Source organism: Centruroides vittatus, unplaced genomic scaffold, assembly GCF_030686945.1.
Source record: "Centruroides vittatus isolate TY-2023 unplaced genomic scaffold, ASM3068694v2 contig_1109, whole genome shotgun sequence".
Taxonomy (NCBI): domain Eukaryota; kingdom Metazoa; phylum Arthropoda; class Arachnida; order Scorpiones; family Buthidae; genus Centruroides; species Centruroides vittatus.
The window spans coordinates 443076-460665 of record NW_027120710.1 but is presented as its reverse complement, the minus strand read 5'-3'; the positions used below and the strand labels follow the sequence as shown (position 1 = coordinate 460665).

The 17590-nt window shown below is 34.5% G+C and overlaps 1 protein-coding gene across 1 annotated transcript in view; it reads left to right on the top strand.

Annotated features, from left to right (window-relative positions):
• Positions 1–16081, top strand: part of LOC136976166 (partitioning defective 3 homolog) — a 37440-nt gene extending 21359 nt beyond the window's left edge. Inside the window, 8 exon segments of the mRNA XM_067271389.1 lie at positions 1927–1992; positions 2240–2530; positions 5243–5435; positions 8310–8426; positions 9765–10056; positions 10609–10689; positions 13928–13992; positions 15212–16081. Coding sequence (XP_067127490.1) covers positions 1927–1992; positions 2240–2530; positions 5243–5435; positions 8310–8426; positions 9765–10056; positions 10609–10689; positions 13928–13992; positions 15212–15620 — 1514 coding nt within the window. The 3' untranslated portion in view covers positions 15621–16081.
• The last annotated feature ends 1509 nt before the right edge of the window (positions 16082–17590 follow it).

The window sequence follows — 17590 nt, the reverse complement described above, 5'->3', positions numbered from 1 at the left end:
CTATTTACATATTTCCAAGTATTATCGTCAGTCATGGAATTTGGAATTTAATTTTTGGATTTTAGGGAATTTGCATTCTTAAAAACATAATAAAACATCCCTGAAAAGAAAATAGCGATAACTAAAAATAATGCCCGAAACATAAAATAATGATCGAACTTCGACTCCTTACCCTTTTACATTTACTGATTTTATTCACTCATCATTAGTGGGCCGTTTTGGTTTACACTTTATTTTTAATAACAACATTTCGTTTAAATTCTTCGAGAGAATTGGATGGTTTTTTGAAAAATATATTAGCTTTTTCAAAAAATGACAAATGGCGAATGACAATCACTAATGTTGTATATATTTTTAAAGATTTTTTAACCAGAGGAATGATGTTTATAAAACCATGTTTGTGACCACAGAGAAAGGATTGATGGCCTCACAAGATCAAATATTTGAGAATTGTTGCTTTACACTATTATTAGTATAATGAGAGCAAAGTGATTAAAAGTACAAAGCAGGTACAATAAAATAAAATCAACTTACATAATAGCGAGGTCGAGGCCGAACTTTTCGACGCGAAAACGCGTACGTCGGACATTCGGTGCCGTTTTCCCGTAAGCCTAGAAGTTTGACAGTGGTGTTTGGAAAGTCAGTGGAATCACGCTAGACATTTCAAACGCCATTGTCAAACTTCTAGGCTTACGGGAAAGCGGCACCGAACGTCTGACGTACACATTTTCGCATTTAAAACTTCGACCTCAACATCCCTAATATTATCATTTTTTGTACATATTGTGCTAGAGAATTCCATTAAAGTTGTCAAAATCACCACATTTTGATTAAAATTTTGGCTGTCAGCTTTTTTGAGCAAATATCAAACTTTTCTGGCCTTGATACCAGCTTTTTTCAAAATTACAGGTTGAGCATTCTGGATATACAAGATGTGAAACATGTCTAAGTATTTTGTTGGGCTACAATTTGAAAAAATTGTAGACACATAAATTCACACTGTCGTCCGTCCTTCTATCTTTACTTAATCTCAAGAAGGGAGTTAGATAGATAAAATCCAAGACCAGATATGGAAACTTTAGGAGCAGGAGGCCCCTTTGGATTAAGAGAAGCTTCTGTTTCTCTATGTCTGCATCAGTTATAAGATAGTCTCTCAGTTAAAATTCAATAGTTTGTTCACATTTCAAAAGTATACTGTAGTTTCTGTTATTGATTTCTTTAATATTGATTTAAGAAGTAATTGTTTTTAGAATTTGAGAATTCTCTAAATTTATAATTAACACATTTTCAGACAACACAATACTGAATATATAAACAAAAAACTACTCACACAGTCAACCAAAATCCAGCAATGAAACAGTTGCGTGAACGTTTTCATCTACCTTCGGGTGGAATATTACGAATGTACGAGAAAATTATTCATTTAGAATTGCACGTGCTGCATAGTAGATGTGGCGCCTGGCTATTGTTGGATACAGATGATGTCGTAGAATTTGCATCGGACGGAACATCGTCGGCCGGACGTCGACGAACGTGGGGAACGATTCCGTGTCCCCGTGACTAACGGCATGCTTTTTTACCGAAGTCTTGTAGATCTCATACTTCTCCAAGTGTCATAAAAGATACTTTCAGACTAAATCAACTACAATAAAATAAAACGTGAAAGCAGGTTTTTAATTTTTTAAAAATTTATGCGTGTGCGTACCAACCTAAAACTTTGGTAAAAATTTTTATTCGTCGTAGTCCATATTTGAGTAAACTTTTATGTGGGCTCTTTTTTAACGTTGTTTTCGGACAAATGGTTATAAAAATTACGCTATTTCATTTATTTGGAATAGACAAAATATAGTTATACGAAATAATAATATGGTGTATTAGTCGCAAGAATATTTAATATCTAAAATACAATAATAAATCTCTCTACAGAATTTAAAGGCAAATCTTCTGGGAAGTACCATAGGAATCATAAGTTCTTCTCTTCGTCTTGTTGCTGTAGGTAGTTTTTCTTTGCTCTCATTTTATCTGTTTATACTAAAATTTTTAATATTGTTTGAGCTTTTAGTCATTTCTGTTAATTTTCTAATTTTTGTCACATGAGAAGTGCAATCTTACTCTTCAATGCTAGTTTGCTTATTTGCTTTAAAATTAACACTTCTGTCTAATAAATAAGGATTTTGAAATTTTAATTCAATATTATTTTTTTTTCATATATTGTCTATTTAACATTAAACTCTTACAGGGAATTGCCAGTCACCTGGTTGTCCCTATCATGCGGTGACGCTTATAGGTGGCGATGGCATTATCAACAAAAATAGTTTGGTCCAGCTAGGACCTTCCTTAGGAATGAGAAAATCCAGCAGTTTAGAAAGTCTTCAAACCATGGTTCACGAACTTCAGAAAAGGGAAGAAGTGAATGAATCCATTTCCCATCCTGCCACCAGAGTGATTAGGGGCCGTGGCTGCAACGAAAGTTTCCGTGCAGCCGTCGACAGATCTTACGAAGCGCCGGTTGCAGAAATGATGGAAACACGTAAGCTCTAAAAAACATTTAAATATTCATTTACACGTACATGTATCCCTCATTATATACAGTCTCACTAAGATTTCCCTGTAGTGTGATAATTCAAACGTTGAAATAGATACCGAGTTACATCACCACGTTGCTTCATTTATTATTCAACTGTTACAGGCGCAGAAGTAGTGTAAATGTTCAGTCTTTCTTAGCGGCAACACAGTATTTGTCTTCTTCAATAACAGTAAATACTGATAATTTTTTACAACTATTTCTTCGACGACATTGAAAATTGTCAATCCGTCAACTTGGTACCTTTAAAGCAGTTGGAAATGATTATTTAGATTTATTGCTTGTGTCAGTTGATTTAAATAATATCAACTAGACATAAATACCAATACAGGTATACCTCGTCTTACCTCATCGCCTCTCCTGGAACCAATTAGGTTCCAGGAGAGGCGACGTAAGTCGAATTTACTTGTGTAGTTACGACTTACGTCGTAACTAAACGCCAATAATGAGCACTTAAAGACCGCTAAATAAGATGACAACACAGAAACACAGATGTTTTCATATTTTGTTCTCTAGGATTTATGACGATTATATTAACATTTACTGTAAATGTACATATTTTAATATGATTTTATGTGCTTTCAACGCTTTTCTAGTGATATTACAACTTCAATGTTTGTGGCGGACGGATTTAAAGTCGAATAAACTGACTTAAACTTGATTTTTATTTTTCCATATACTTTTTTGACAAACGACGTATAATTGGAAACGACGTCACTCGAGAGCGACGTAACTCGAGGTATACCTGTACTTCAGTTTCGCTTTAGATTAAGCCTTCTTGGAACCAATTAATCGCATAATGTGAGGGATATCTGTATTTGTATTTAAATACAGTATGTACGAATGTAGATATGTATGTATTACTTTGAGTATTTACAGATAGTTAATTAACATTAATTTATATTTATATTTATATGAAAATTGAACTGTGCTCAAGTGTTAAAGAAATAAGAAATTTACTCAAAAATTACATTACACAAATGTTATTCACTTTTGATAATTACACATTATTACTTTAATGAAACCAGGTTAGCCTGATTTAAATCTGGTAATCGTTATTTTACTGCTACTATTAATAATTAAATACCGAGTAATTTGGTACTAGTACTTTTGTAATGCATTGCCAGTTACGCTACCCAGAGTTGTTGTTACTGCGTGGCTTGTTGGAATCTTCAGCATCTTTGGATGTGAGGGATCAGATAGAGATCCAGGTAGTGTAACTGGCAATGCTTCCATATGGTAAGCAGCAGTTGTTGGTTCAAGTTCATAAAAAAATCAACACAAAATCCATAAATAAAATACATAAATACTGTATAATAAAATGAAAATTGAATTTACTATTCACATACCATTCACTTTGGCATCTTAAACATGGCTGCCAGATATGTCATACGTCTACCAATTTCAAGCTTTGTGATAAGTTCCTTTTTTAATCTGAATTGTCGATAATACAACCTTCCTCTAACCTTCTAGAATTTGTTGCTTCCATACACTATTTGGATGCCTTTGTTAGTAAGTATAGGTTATTTTGGGTTGAACAAAAGGTTTTTGTATATTTTTAACAGGTCTCATTACTTAATGTAGATGTGCGATTTAATTATAACACTCGTGAAATTGAACACATTATTCTTAATTGGGCTACAATTTGAAAATTGTAGACCTATAAATTCCCACTGTCATCCATCCACCCGTCTTTCCTTAATCTCGAGAATGGAGATAGACAGATGAAATCCGAGACCGGATACGGAAACCTTAGGGGCAGGAGGCCCCGATTAACTGTATATGAACTTCCGATACAAACCAGAAGTCGCGTTTTTTCAATTCAAAACTTTTACCCCGAAAGCGGTTACTAGATGACTGGCACGACTCTATTGTTAAAGGAAAAGTATGATATACATGGGAAAGCCACTACTAATAATTTGAGGCAGAAAGTATATAATTTAAATGAAATAAATTAATTATAAAATAACAACAAGTGGGGTGCAAAACAGCTAAAATTGGGCGTGTGTGTGTGTGTGTGTGTGCACGCGCTTAAGAGTTAAATATAATTTGTTCCCAAAGGCTTAACACGCATCTTTGACAATGTTGTTCTAATTTACCTGTATGTGGATTCTGTATGGGATTATAGTTTCAAAAAACATTTAAATCTAAATAAATATCGAACTCCTCAATTGATTCTAGTGTTATATCTGAATAGTTTCTTCTGACATTTTATGGAGTCATGCAATTTGCTTAGAAGTGTGAAATAGAGAAGATTGTAAAGGCTCTTCTTGTGAAGAGTTAAAAATTAACCAGGAATAATTTTTTTCTACTGGGGAATAGGTAGAAAATTTTCTCAAGACTTTAAGTAGACACTGTGTAAATGACTATTATTAATCATTTAATAATAGCGAGGTTCAGGCCGAAGTTTTAAACGCGAAAACGTGTACGTCGGACGTTCGGCGCCACTTTCTCGTAAGCCTAGAAGTTTGACAATAGCGTTTGGAATGTCGAGCACGATTACACTGACTTTCCAAACGCCATTGTCAAACTTCTAGGCTTACAGAAAGCGACGCCAAACGTCCGACATACACGTTTTCGCATTCAAAACTTCGGCCTCGACCTCGCTAATAATCAAAAATTATTCGAGATTTATTTGAAGCCTTTTTACTTATTTAGTGGAGGAAGAGAGTGAAAGTGGAAGTTCAAGTTGTCAGGTTGCAAATGTTCTCAGTCGACCCAATTTCATTTCTCATAATTCTAGAATGGCAGAAAACAGTACTGTTCAGGATGAAATTATTGATCCTTATCAAAGAAAAGACATTAAAATAAGAAAGAAAGGAATATTTAAAGGTCTTGGATCCGTTTTCAAGTAAGTACTACAAATTAAAATATTGGAGAGTTTTTGATATATTATTATTATTTATATTGAATTTTAAATGATCATTATAATGAATTAGCAGTAGTAAAATAATTACTTGATTTCTTTTTTTCCATAATGTTATGTGCTGAAATTGGGGTGCATCTTATATGCTATAAAATCTGGTTTGTCAATGCTTCATTAGTGTTAGTAATTATTATGATATAACGATTGTGGCTGTATTAATGCTACTATTAATAATTAAATGTTAAGTAATTTGGCCTAGAGATAGATTGAAGGATACATCACTGACTAAAATATAAATAACTCTAAATGCCAAGTATTAATATGAAAAGAGAAGCCATACAATTGTCGTTGAGTATTACAGAAAACGATTTATTTCACAAGTACTTTTGACAGCATATAATTGTTCTCTTCGGGCAATATCATTCATAGAAAACAGAACATTTGAGTTCAAGAAAGAGAATATTTTCAAATTGTTTCTCACACACAGGCATAGAACTTGAATTACATATATAAAAAAAAATTACAAAATTATACAATACAGTGGACCCCGATATAACGCGTATGTCGGGCAGGAAACAACACCCGCGTTATAAGGTGAACTGCGTTATACCGAGCGGTGCGGCGTAATGCGGTTCACCACTTTACTTTAGCAATAATGTCAAGCTTTTCTTCCCCACTTTGAGCTTTTCTTTTACTCATCATGCATACAATAATTAAACACTATTCAAAATACATGCAGTAACTCAATACACACACAATTACTCAATACGCAGTAACAATAAAATGCGCTACTCGCTAACACCACACGGACCTGTATAAACGTGTTTGAACTTATTGTGTCGCAAACATCGCCCGTGCTATAACCGAGCGCGTGCTATAGTGAGCCGCTCTATAACGAAGGTCCACTATATTACAAAAATAACCATGATATACAAAGGAATAACACTAATAGAAGTGACTGAATTAAAACACAAAGAATAAATGATTACTAAAATTTAAACAATAAATACATAATAAATAAATACACAGCAGCACCATTGATGATTTAAGATGTTTTATTGTAAACTTACGATTTTAGAAGGTTAAACAGTACTATCCGCAGCTCTGGTATATCGAGTGTGGGAGAGTTGCACGACGACATTAATGTAATGAAAAGTGATTCCTGTATAAACAGTCCCACAGCATTTTAGAAGCAAAATTTGTGACTAAACTAGATCAAAGTTATTCTCTATCAATTTTTTAGTTCTGACGTACACCTGTTATGTAAAATATCTTCACGACATTCTTCAAGACAGAGGAGTGGCAACCATAAACCTGTCAGTCTCTCCAAACAGATGGTCGCTAGTCAGCCATTAGTTTGACGCAATTTTGTCAACGTAGCCCCGAGCTAGGTCACAGACACGAAGTGCTTTTTGAGCCCATGACTACTTAGTGATGTATGTTATTTATGTGTTGAGCTATATCCGGGTGCTCCGAGTATAAGTTTAAAGGTGTGTAGTTACTGTTTTCCAGAGTTATAGCTTTATGTAATCTTGATGTTTATTGTTTTTTGTGGAAAAACTCTCGCAGTGTCAGAATTTGTTTGTAGTGCAGGTTGATGATATTAGTCAGACCAAGTCCACCTTTTTTACAAAGAAGAGTTAGTCTTTCTACAGATGATTTAGGATGATATTGTTTATGTTTAGTAAGTATTGTTCTTGTTTTCCTTTGGGGTTGATCAAGATCTGTGCATGTCCAGTGCATAACTCCAAAAGAGTAAGTGAGTACAGGGACAACATATGTAGTAATAGCTTTAATAATATGTTTTGCATTTAGGTGTGTTCTTAGTACAGCATGCAATCTGTTTCTGGTATTCGAGTGTTTTATCTGTGCATGTTCTAGTAAGTTTGGCCTAAATATCTGTAAAACTTGCTCTCTTCCATAGATTTGATAATATCTCCACTTCTGAGTACAAAGTCTCCTTTCTTCAGAATTCCTTTTTCAATGTTTAGTGTTTTGCATTTGTCTACACTAAACTTCATTTGTATTTCGTTTGAGTATGTATGTGTAGTTTGTTAAAGATAATGTAGCTGATTTTGTGCGGAAGTGTAAAGTTTGATGTCCATGTACATGAAGTGTGATAATACGAACAGTGTTGTTTTGTTGTCTGATATTGTAACCATGTTGTGTTTTGTTCAATGTGGTAGATAAAAGGTTAAGTGCAAGGCAGAACCAAAGATGACTCAAGGAATCTCCTTGAAAAATTCCTTGCTTAATGTATATTGGATTTGTTTTTACGTGAGAGTAATGGAGGTTAAGATGTAACGTTGTTCTAAGTGAAGCATGGTAAAACAAAGGAAACTAATGAGTGAGGGATGAATTTTGTATATGCGAAGTGTGTGCAGCAGCCAAGTGTGTGGGACACTGTCGAATGCTTTTCTGTAATCAATGTATGCCATGTGTTTGTTTCTGTGTTGCTTATGAACTTATGGTAAAATGGAGTCAGTGAGTAGTTGTTCTTTGCTACCTTTGTGATTTCTATTTGTTATTCTGTAAGAATGTCATGATTGTATATTTTATTTGCAATGCAAGATGTAAAATCCTGTAAAATGTTGGAAGATGTGTAATCGGTCTGTACTATGGAGGGTCGTTGGTGTTGTTGTTTTTAGAATTAAACTGGGCCCTTTTGGGGTTTGGGAATGGATTAATTCACTTCACATAACTCCTTGTGAAAAAAATTGCTTTGAAACTCAAACTTTCTGTAACTTGAACACCTTCTAGGAACACATTGAATTTGAGTTCAGAGTACCACTGCATTTTAAATTAATTAATCTATTAATTTGAAACTGAAACTAATTTGATTTTTGATATTTTTCTTAGGTTTGGCAAAAACAAAAAGCTTTGTCAAGAGAGTGTTAAAAGATTAACAAAAGAGGAATTAGAACAGGAAGCCGAACGACTGAAAGCTAGATTAGCAGCTAAAGAAGAACAAGAAAAGTAATTCTTGTATTCTTGAATTCAATATTTAAAATTTATATCATTGAGTTATTAGCGAGGTTGAGGTCGAAGTTTTAAACGTGAAAACGTGTACCTCGGATGTTCGGTGCCGCTTTCCCATAAGCCTAGAAGTTTGACAACGGTGTTTGTAAAGTCAGTGGAATCGTGCTCGACATTCTAAATGCCATTTCAAACTTATAGGCTTACGGGAAAGTGGTGCCGAACATCCGACATACACATTTTTGCGTTTAAAACTTTGGCTTCAACTTCGCTATTTATAACAGAATTATATTTTTGTCATTATTTTCTTTCTTCTATTTAACATCTACAGTAAGTTTGATTTATAAGAAATAGTTTAAATAAAATGAAATGCAAAAAATGACAACTCAATAAAATACAAGAAATAAAAATACCATCATTTCCTGCATATAATTTGCAGCGACTTATGCCCCTGAAAAATTGCTAGAATGAAAACAAAAATTGACTTATTCCAAAACGTGTCTTCTTTTAATTATTATTTACTTCACAACTGGGTGCATAGGTAGACGCTGGGCACCTTTAACATCACTCTTTATTCGTTATTCGGGAATATCTTACATGCATACGCATCCGATACGCATTTCAGGCATATGCCCCTCTTTCGTCAGCTATTTCTTTAAGACATTTAGTAAAGAAAACTATTAATTAATTACAAGTTGGAAACATTACTCTAATAATAATAATAGAAGAAATATTAATATTAGTTTAATTTATGTAGAAAATATGGTTAATGTTACCTATGGTAGCAAACATGGCGGCTTGTCTCTGAAACAGTGGAGACGCACGTTCTAACCTAACCTAACCTATTCTAATAAATTACCATAATATATTTCCAACCAAATTATTAGAATAGGCTAGGTTAGGTTAGAACGTGCGTCCCCACCGTTTCAGAGACGAGCCATCATGTTCACTACCATAGGTAACATTAACCGAAAATATTTTTTGAACAGATTAAAACATTATGAAACTGTTTGATATTATCGTTAGCCCAGAATAAAGACAGTCAATAGGTAATGAATTACATAAAACAACAATAGTAAATAATAATGATCTTTTTAAAAAACAGTACATAGTATATAGTATTTAACTGCAATTGTAAATCTAATCATACATATATTGGTGAAACTGGCCGTCCATTAGGCGTACTTATTGGCGAACACGTGAGAGCTATTAAGTGTAATTATGCATTACGTGTAACCTTTCAGTATGTGTTTTAAGTAATATGCATAACTAGTTTATTTAGAAAAGGACAATTGACAAATTAAATAATAATTACAAATAAATTATTGTAAATTTCAGAATTCAAGAAGAATACAGAAAACTTTTGGAAAAACAAAGACAACAACAAGAGAATTATTTAAATAATTCTAATCCGTCACTACCGGCCGTTTCTCAAAATCGGGAAACGATTTCGGGTAATCCGAATCTAGATCTTCTTTTTCTTTCTTCGAGTCGTCAAGAAAGAATGCAGCAATTGAGAGCGCATCATCAACGTCGTCATCAAGAACGGCACGGACTGTATCCGCAAGACGAACAGGAAGAGTGGTACGAACAAGAAATCAAAGAGAAGATTGACAAAAAACAAATTACAGTGAGACTTAGATTGAATTTTGAATTTTTTCATTTAATAATTGTTAGAAAATTAATTTACTTTAAATTTAATGTATTATCGAATATGTTAGGTACAGCAATATATCCTAACGAATTAATGCTGTTGGTCAATGTTACCTATGGTTCCAATATGGCGGCTCGTCTGATTCCAGCAAGTAAACAGTGGGGACGCACATTCTAACCTAACCTATTCTAATAATTTTGTTGGTAATAATTATGGTAATTTATTAGAATAGGTTAGAACATGTGTCTCCACTGTTTCCCTTCTATTTGCTGGGATCAGAGACGAGCCACCATCTTGGAACCATAGGTAACATTAACCATGCTGTTTCATAAATTGTTTGTTTATCTCTTAATTGTGACATAATTATAAAATTTTAATGATATAAATTAGATCCTTTTCATTGAAATGACAATTGTTTAAAAACTACTTCAATAGAGTAACTATATGATTATTTCTTATTACTTGGCTTAATATAATAATTTAACATGCTCATATATTTTACTTTTTATTTATGTTTGATATAATGAGAAGACAAGGAAACCACTTCCTTCTATTCCTCTACAGCAAATTAGTCAGAATTATAGTTCTCAAAGAAGAGTTTTTCCTAAGGTATTAATCACAAAATATTTACTGTATTTATTTTTGATGATCAATTATTCTCCAAAACTGGAATATACTACTTAAACACTGATAAAAGACCTGAACTAGTATATATTAACTCAAATTAGCACTTTTATGAATACTTTTTGTCTGTTTATCACAGACATCTTCAGGTAGTTCTGTGTTATATGTACTGTACTTCAAAATGTCTGTTTATAAAGACAAAAACATATGTAAAAGTGCTAATTTGAGGTAATAAAAACTCCCCAAAAGTGAAATTGCAACACCACGAGGGAATGTGCGTAGCCACTTGCACGTTGCAGGGCCAGTAGAGGTGACAAAAATATGCAAATGATTAAAAGAACAAACAAAAATATGCAACAGACATATTTATTCAATAACAAATATGGCCCTTGTGGGCAGCTAGACAGGCTGCATCCACTGCGGTGCACATGTTGTCTACAGTTTGTAGTGGTGTTCCCCTTGCACCTTATGTTGGAGAGGTTATCACAGGTATTTGACAAGAGAAAGACCTGGTGAGACTGCCAGCCAGGGAAGTATGTGAATTCTGTTCAGGCTGATGAGAGTTTGCTGTGCGACATGCAGTTGGACATTGTCTTACTGGAACATTGTGTTGAGTGTGGCTGCAGTAGTGGCTGAACCATATGTGCCAAAATTCATGTGACATACTGTTCCGCTGTCAGAGTACCAGAAATGTGCACTGGGGCTGTCCACTGATCAAATATGATGTCTCCCCAAACTCTGATGCCTGGTGTGGGGCTAGTGTGGCACTCGACAAAAAGGGCTGGCACGTAGCATTTCCTGGGATTCTGCCACATCTATCCATGCCATCATTCCTCCACAAACAGAAGCGGGATTCACCAGTAAACAATACCTGATTCTATTCGGTAGTCTGGTTGCAATGACAGCACCATGCCAGGCATGCAGATCTGTGGCAAGTGGTTAATGGCACTTTGGTTGCCAGTCATCTTATGTACAGCCCGATGTTGTGCAACCTGTTGCAAATGGTTTGAGTGGATGCAGATGCATCCATTGAAAGTGAAAGGTTGCTTCAGATGTTGTGTGCTGTAGCAAACAGGTCCTGGCAGGCAATTCAGCAAATCTACCAGTCTGTGTGCTCTGTTGTGCAGCAGTGCAATCCACTCCTTTAGCATGTTTGCAGATGTTCCCACATCCATCATGTCACACGTCGCCGGACGGTACTCATGTTGTGCTCAACATGAATGGCAACTGTGCACATTGACAAGCCGAGATTGCGCAGCTCAAGAATATGGTCTTGTTCCCCAGCCATTAACTGATGGTATGTAGCTCATTGTCGTCTCTGGAGGCATTTTCTACACTTCTTCAAAAGTTTGACTGCCACGAACCATTGCTAATAGCATTTGCAACACAAGCTGGCTGCCGGTCTTTATAACCCGAAACTGAATACCACATGACCCAATGCATACTTAAACCTCTACCAGTCCTGCAATTTGCATGTGGCTATGCACATTCCTTCGTGGTGTTGCAATTTCACTTTTGAGGAGTGTATGCTGGTTCAGGTGTTTTGTCTATCTTTAATTATACTTTTATAAATTGTAAAATCTGTAAAATTTTATGATATTCGACAAAGATAAATTTTCATTATAATCAATTGGTAAATATAAGTGTTTAGTTATAATGATAAATTATAAATATAGGAAAATACCATACGCTTAAAGGGATCTGAATTCTTTCATAAGTTACAGGAAGTATTCATTTTATCCCATTGTAAATAACATATTTGATGCCAATTTTAGAGAATTTTTCTAAATTTATGATAATTTTGATTATTAGGTATTAATATTTTCATTGAAGTATGCTAATGTGTATAGGATTGAGATCGAGATTTAAATACATCGCAAACACATTCCAAACACAAACCCTCCGTGCAGTATTGCAACATGCATTATACAAATATAAACATCTTCTAAAACCCAATTCGTTACTATAAAGCCACACCAACTCCTGTATAATATCAGGCTATATTCCGGAGATAATAATTTGAATTACTGAATAATTTAGAGGGACACGATATGAGATGGCACCTAATTATTTGACAACTAGACTGTTCCTTTCAAGCATAACAGGGAACTGTGTAATTAATTGTCTGGTCTTTTGTTTGAGTTAGGTTGGTCAGAGCCTCCTTGTTAATATATTACTATAACATGGGGAAAAGAGTAAAATGTATTTATCCCACTCCCTTCTATTACATTCCCATCCAGTGCTATTCATTTGTCAAACAGCCAACTTGCTTTGTTTTCTCTTAGGCATTTCCTGAAACATCAATATGCCATGCTTCTAAATAAAAATGATAATGCCAAATGATATGAAGTGGCATTATCTGGTCGACAATTTGACTTTGGATATTATAACAACAACATAACAATAAAAATAATCATAAGAAAGATAACAAAGAAACCCACAAACAAACAAACTTGCTTGCTCTGTTAATACAATCAGTTAATCTGAGGCAACATTATACATTAAAAAGAAAACTAATAGTGGAAACTAAACATATAATTAACTAGTAATTTTCGCGTTAAATTAATGGTCTGCAACCACAATACACAACCATGTTCCATGCAGTGAATGTTTATTATTCCAACATTTTCAGTCTTCTTGATCAACCTTCTTCGGGAGATAGCCGAGTTTTACAATTTACAAAGGACAAAGTCATAACTTATTCTGTAATGATTCAAAACCTTTTTGGTTTTGGAACAAGACAAACTTTAAAGGTGTGTACTGGACTAATTTTCATGGTAAATTAACAGTCTAAGTTGATCTGAGTGGCACGTTTCTTATTGGCTCTTCTTCAATAACCTTCGGCGAATCTCGAGCACTTAGATATATTGGATTCGGCAGATAGACCAATCTCTAGAATCCTGGCATGGAAACAACGAAGTCTTAAACAATTACCGTTTTGAATTATGACATCATATTGTTTTCCAGGAATCAATATAACAAATGCAACGTTCCCAAATAAAAGTTTTTCAGTTATAATTTCACATTCTGTAAACAGTTTTATTTTGCTGATTCCAATTAGAAAATTATAGGAATCCCCCTATAATAATTTAGAATCATTGTGTAGTTTGTTATCCATTTAATCACTTCTTAAATAGTAAATTTGTACTAATGTAATTTGGTATATTATTATGTGAAAAACATCATTACTTTAATTAATAATTTTCAAAAATATTATTTTCAGAGATACGAAACTGAAATGATGCATTCCAGGTCTCAAAGCTTTGATATATATAGAGAAATGGAAAGGTAACTAATTTTGGTTTCTTTGATTTGTATACTAATTTGTTATAATCTGCTATAGGGTCCCAATTGTTCAAGATCTACCCTGGTTTTTATTTAGGATATTACAATTGTTTCTGCTCATGCTTCCAGGGTATTGTGTAATCTTGTTCTATTTTATCTATGTACACGCGGTATTTGTACTTTGTTGTTGTATTATTATGTCCGTGTTTATTCTGCCGGCACGGTGCCTTGGCTGCTCTTTGAGTATCATTAGGCACACCCCTTTTGGTTGTAAGCAGTTCCCAGCCTGGCATCATGTGATCCCTCCCACTCTTTTCTTCTCACCTTTCCTTCCCCCTGTCCTCCTCCTTCACCTTTACCTTTATTCGCCCATTTATCCTTGGCTATACCTGTGGGTAAGGCCTTCTCTATCTATCTATCTATCTATAGGGTCCCAATATGCAGTTTGCTCCATACCCTCATCTCCTCTGAAAAGCCTGGTGAACATTGGAGACACGTTACACACTTATTATTGTTACCACCCCCCAAACAGTAAATTAAGCATTTTTTATGATTTAATATATCCGTATATTTATTTTAAAAATTTCAAAATGAAATAAAATAATAATTATAAGAATATAATTACAAAGTATACTTCTTGTAGCTGCTGTGTTTAAATTTCTTTTTTTATCTTCAGATAAAATTTATCATTGATCAATTTATCATTCCAATTAATAGTAAAGGTTAATGTTACTCTAGGTATCGAACATGGTGACTCGTCTCCAATTTCAGCAATCAGAAGACAGGGAACAGTGGGGATGCACGTTCTAACCTAACCTATTCTAATAAATTACCATAATTATTAGCAATCAAATTATTAGAATAGGTTAGGTTAGGTTAGAACGTGCATCCCCACTGTTCCCTGTCTCCTAATTGCTGAAATTGGAGACGAGCCGCCATGTTCAATACCTAGGGTAACATTAACCATAGTAAATGTTTGTCACAAAATTAAATTATTTTTGTAGTATGATCTTAAAATTTTTTTAACAAACTCTGAAATATTAGCATGAAGTAAAATTGGATTAATGGAAAAACAAAGCATAATTAAATTGAAGTTTAAATTTCTTAATGTATGAAATAACTTAATTCAGGTATTAAGATATTTACAAAACACATTTCAACATTAAATTTAATTAATTAATTATTTAAATTTAGAAGTAAACAATTATTAAATCTCCGGCAGGCCCGGAAGCAGAATGGGAATAGCAGCCGATCCTAACAAATACAGTCATTACATGAACTACAAAGAAATACAACAGCATCTTCGACAGATTCAACAGAATCAAAATCAGAATGTGACCAGGAAGGAAAGACCCATTTCCAATTATTACGAATACGAAAGTGCCACGCACCAACAGCCTTCGGTCGAAAGTCATACCAATTCGTTACCCAGAAGAAGTCGCATTCCCAGTTCGCAGTTTTACGGTAAGGCACAAATCACGTCTCTGTTTCACAATAGACAGTCGAAACACGAAGAGCCACGAAGTGGGCGGAACTACGATCAGCAGTATCAAGTCATACCTCACTTTACAAATACAACAGAATCCTCGTGTTCCGAAGAAAAGAAAGACGCGTCCGGATCCAAGGTCTGATCTGCAATCCATAAACTTTTATCATAAATCTCATGTAAAAAGGCAATAGTAGTTAATTAATCGGATATCCGTATTTAATACTAATCCTTAATCTGCTGTTTTTGTGTGTATTACGGATCCTTAAAATGTGCCTTGAAATCCGGAAAAGTTTTTACAGAGAAGTATTTTTTTATAAACTGATATATTTTTGAATGTTTCACTTTTGCACCATGATATTATATATATATATATATATGATTGTACATAAAACGTTTTAATGTATAGAATATTCATTTTGACACATTCCATTGATATGAAGAAAACGCCACGCAGTTTTCTTTTGTATGTAATTAAACCGATTCGAGTCTTGTATAGTACTGTATAATTTGAAATCATGAAATATGTAAAATGTAAATGGAAATACATCCCTTTCTACATTTGAATGATTTTTAATCAATAAATATAATTGCTGAAATATAAAATTTCTATCGACTCCATAAAATCATGGATATTTTTACTTTCCCGGCCAGTACAGAATATAACAGGGAAATTGTGACAATTGGATCCTTTTTTTTGTTTTGACGTTTTGACACCTGGAGCCTAAAAATGTTTTAAATTGTTAGAATTTCGGTCCGGCCCGCTGGTGGCCAACGGTTCCATTCCCCGAATACCAGGAGATCGGTGGCAGGTTTGTGCCCGGCCGGCCACATGGAGTTTTCTGGGTTCTCGCTACAAAAATGGGTTGTTGCTGTCTGGAGGCTCTGTAAGTAAGAAAATTAAATTAAATTTGACTAATATTTTCTTTCTGACAGGAAATTTGTAATTTGAAATGTTGGTAGACGTTAATTTTGCCGATGTAATAACTAATGACCATTTATAACGCATTCGATTCGTAATAATTAAATAAAATGTAAAGAAACTGTATTTTATAGCCTATCCTATGTGATTTTCATGTAGAATAGAAGTTATTTTTATGAGGATCATTTAAAAAGAAACAAGCCGGAGGCTGGAATGTGAAAACCGATGACAGAATCGTAATATCGTTGCGTGTGTAAGAATGTGTGGTTCCAACAACAGCACGGAAGATCACAGCCCACCACTAGAAGGTCACGGGTGCATACTACATGACTACAAAGCTAGCAGAAGCACGCATCAATCATCCACCACAGTCAGTCGTGTTGTAAACAGTGAAACAGTTCTAAAGAAGGGCAAAGAGGTGTTGTTCATTTTCTGACAGCAGAATGAGTAGGGGGAATGGACATTCATCGAAGAATGTCACAAGTGTATGATGAACACTGCATGTCCCTTCCAAGGGTCAAGACGTGGCACAAGTGCTTCAGGAAAGGGCAGGTATCGTTAGCCGATGATGCACGGTCAGGAACACCACACTGCATTACCGACGACATTGTCCAGCTGGCTGATGGAGTCGTTACCCAGGACTGCCGAGCGAGGGGCAAACAATTTACCTCAGACAACAACATCCAGCAGTACGTTCGGAACTGGTCAACAACGCAGCCCCGGGACTTTTACAAGACATCCATTCACTGCCTTGTATCACAGTGGGACAAGTGCCTCAATAGCCAGGGCCAATACTTCTGACGTACAGGTAAGGGTTTCTGTTCCTAGGCCTCTGGCTTGTTTCTTCTGAATGATCTTCATAGATCATTTGTCAATACATTTATTGTAAGTTCTTAAAAGTAACTAGTTCTTTCGTTAGTAACAATTAGAAACTGCTTAGACTTTTAGTAACATTGTTTCAAATGAAATAATTACATTTTTTTATTCGTATATAGAATGCTTCTGAAGCAATATTAAGGGCGCGTTCGTAAAATGGAACGAGTTAAATTAATTTCTTAACATTTCATAAACTTACTTGGCATCTGATTTGCATAGAATATGCTTTGACAATCTGTTTCTTTGTTAGTAAATTGTTGACCATGCTAAATCCCCTTTCGGCTAAATACGACGATGGAAATGCTATGAGAAACTTC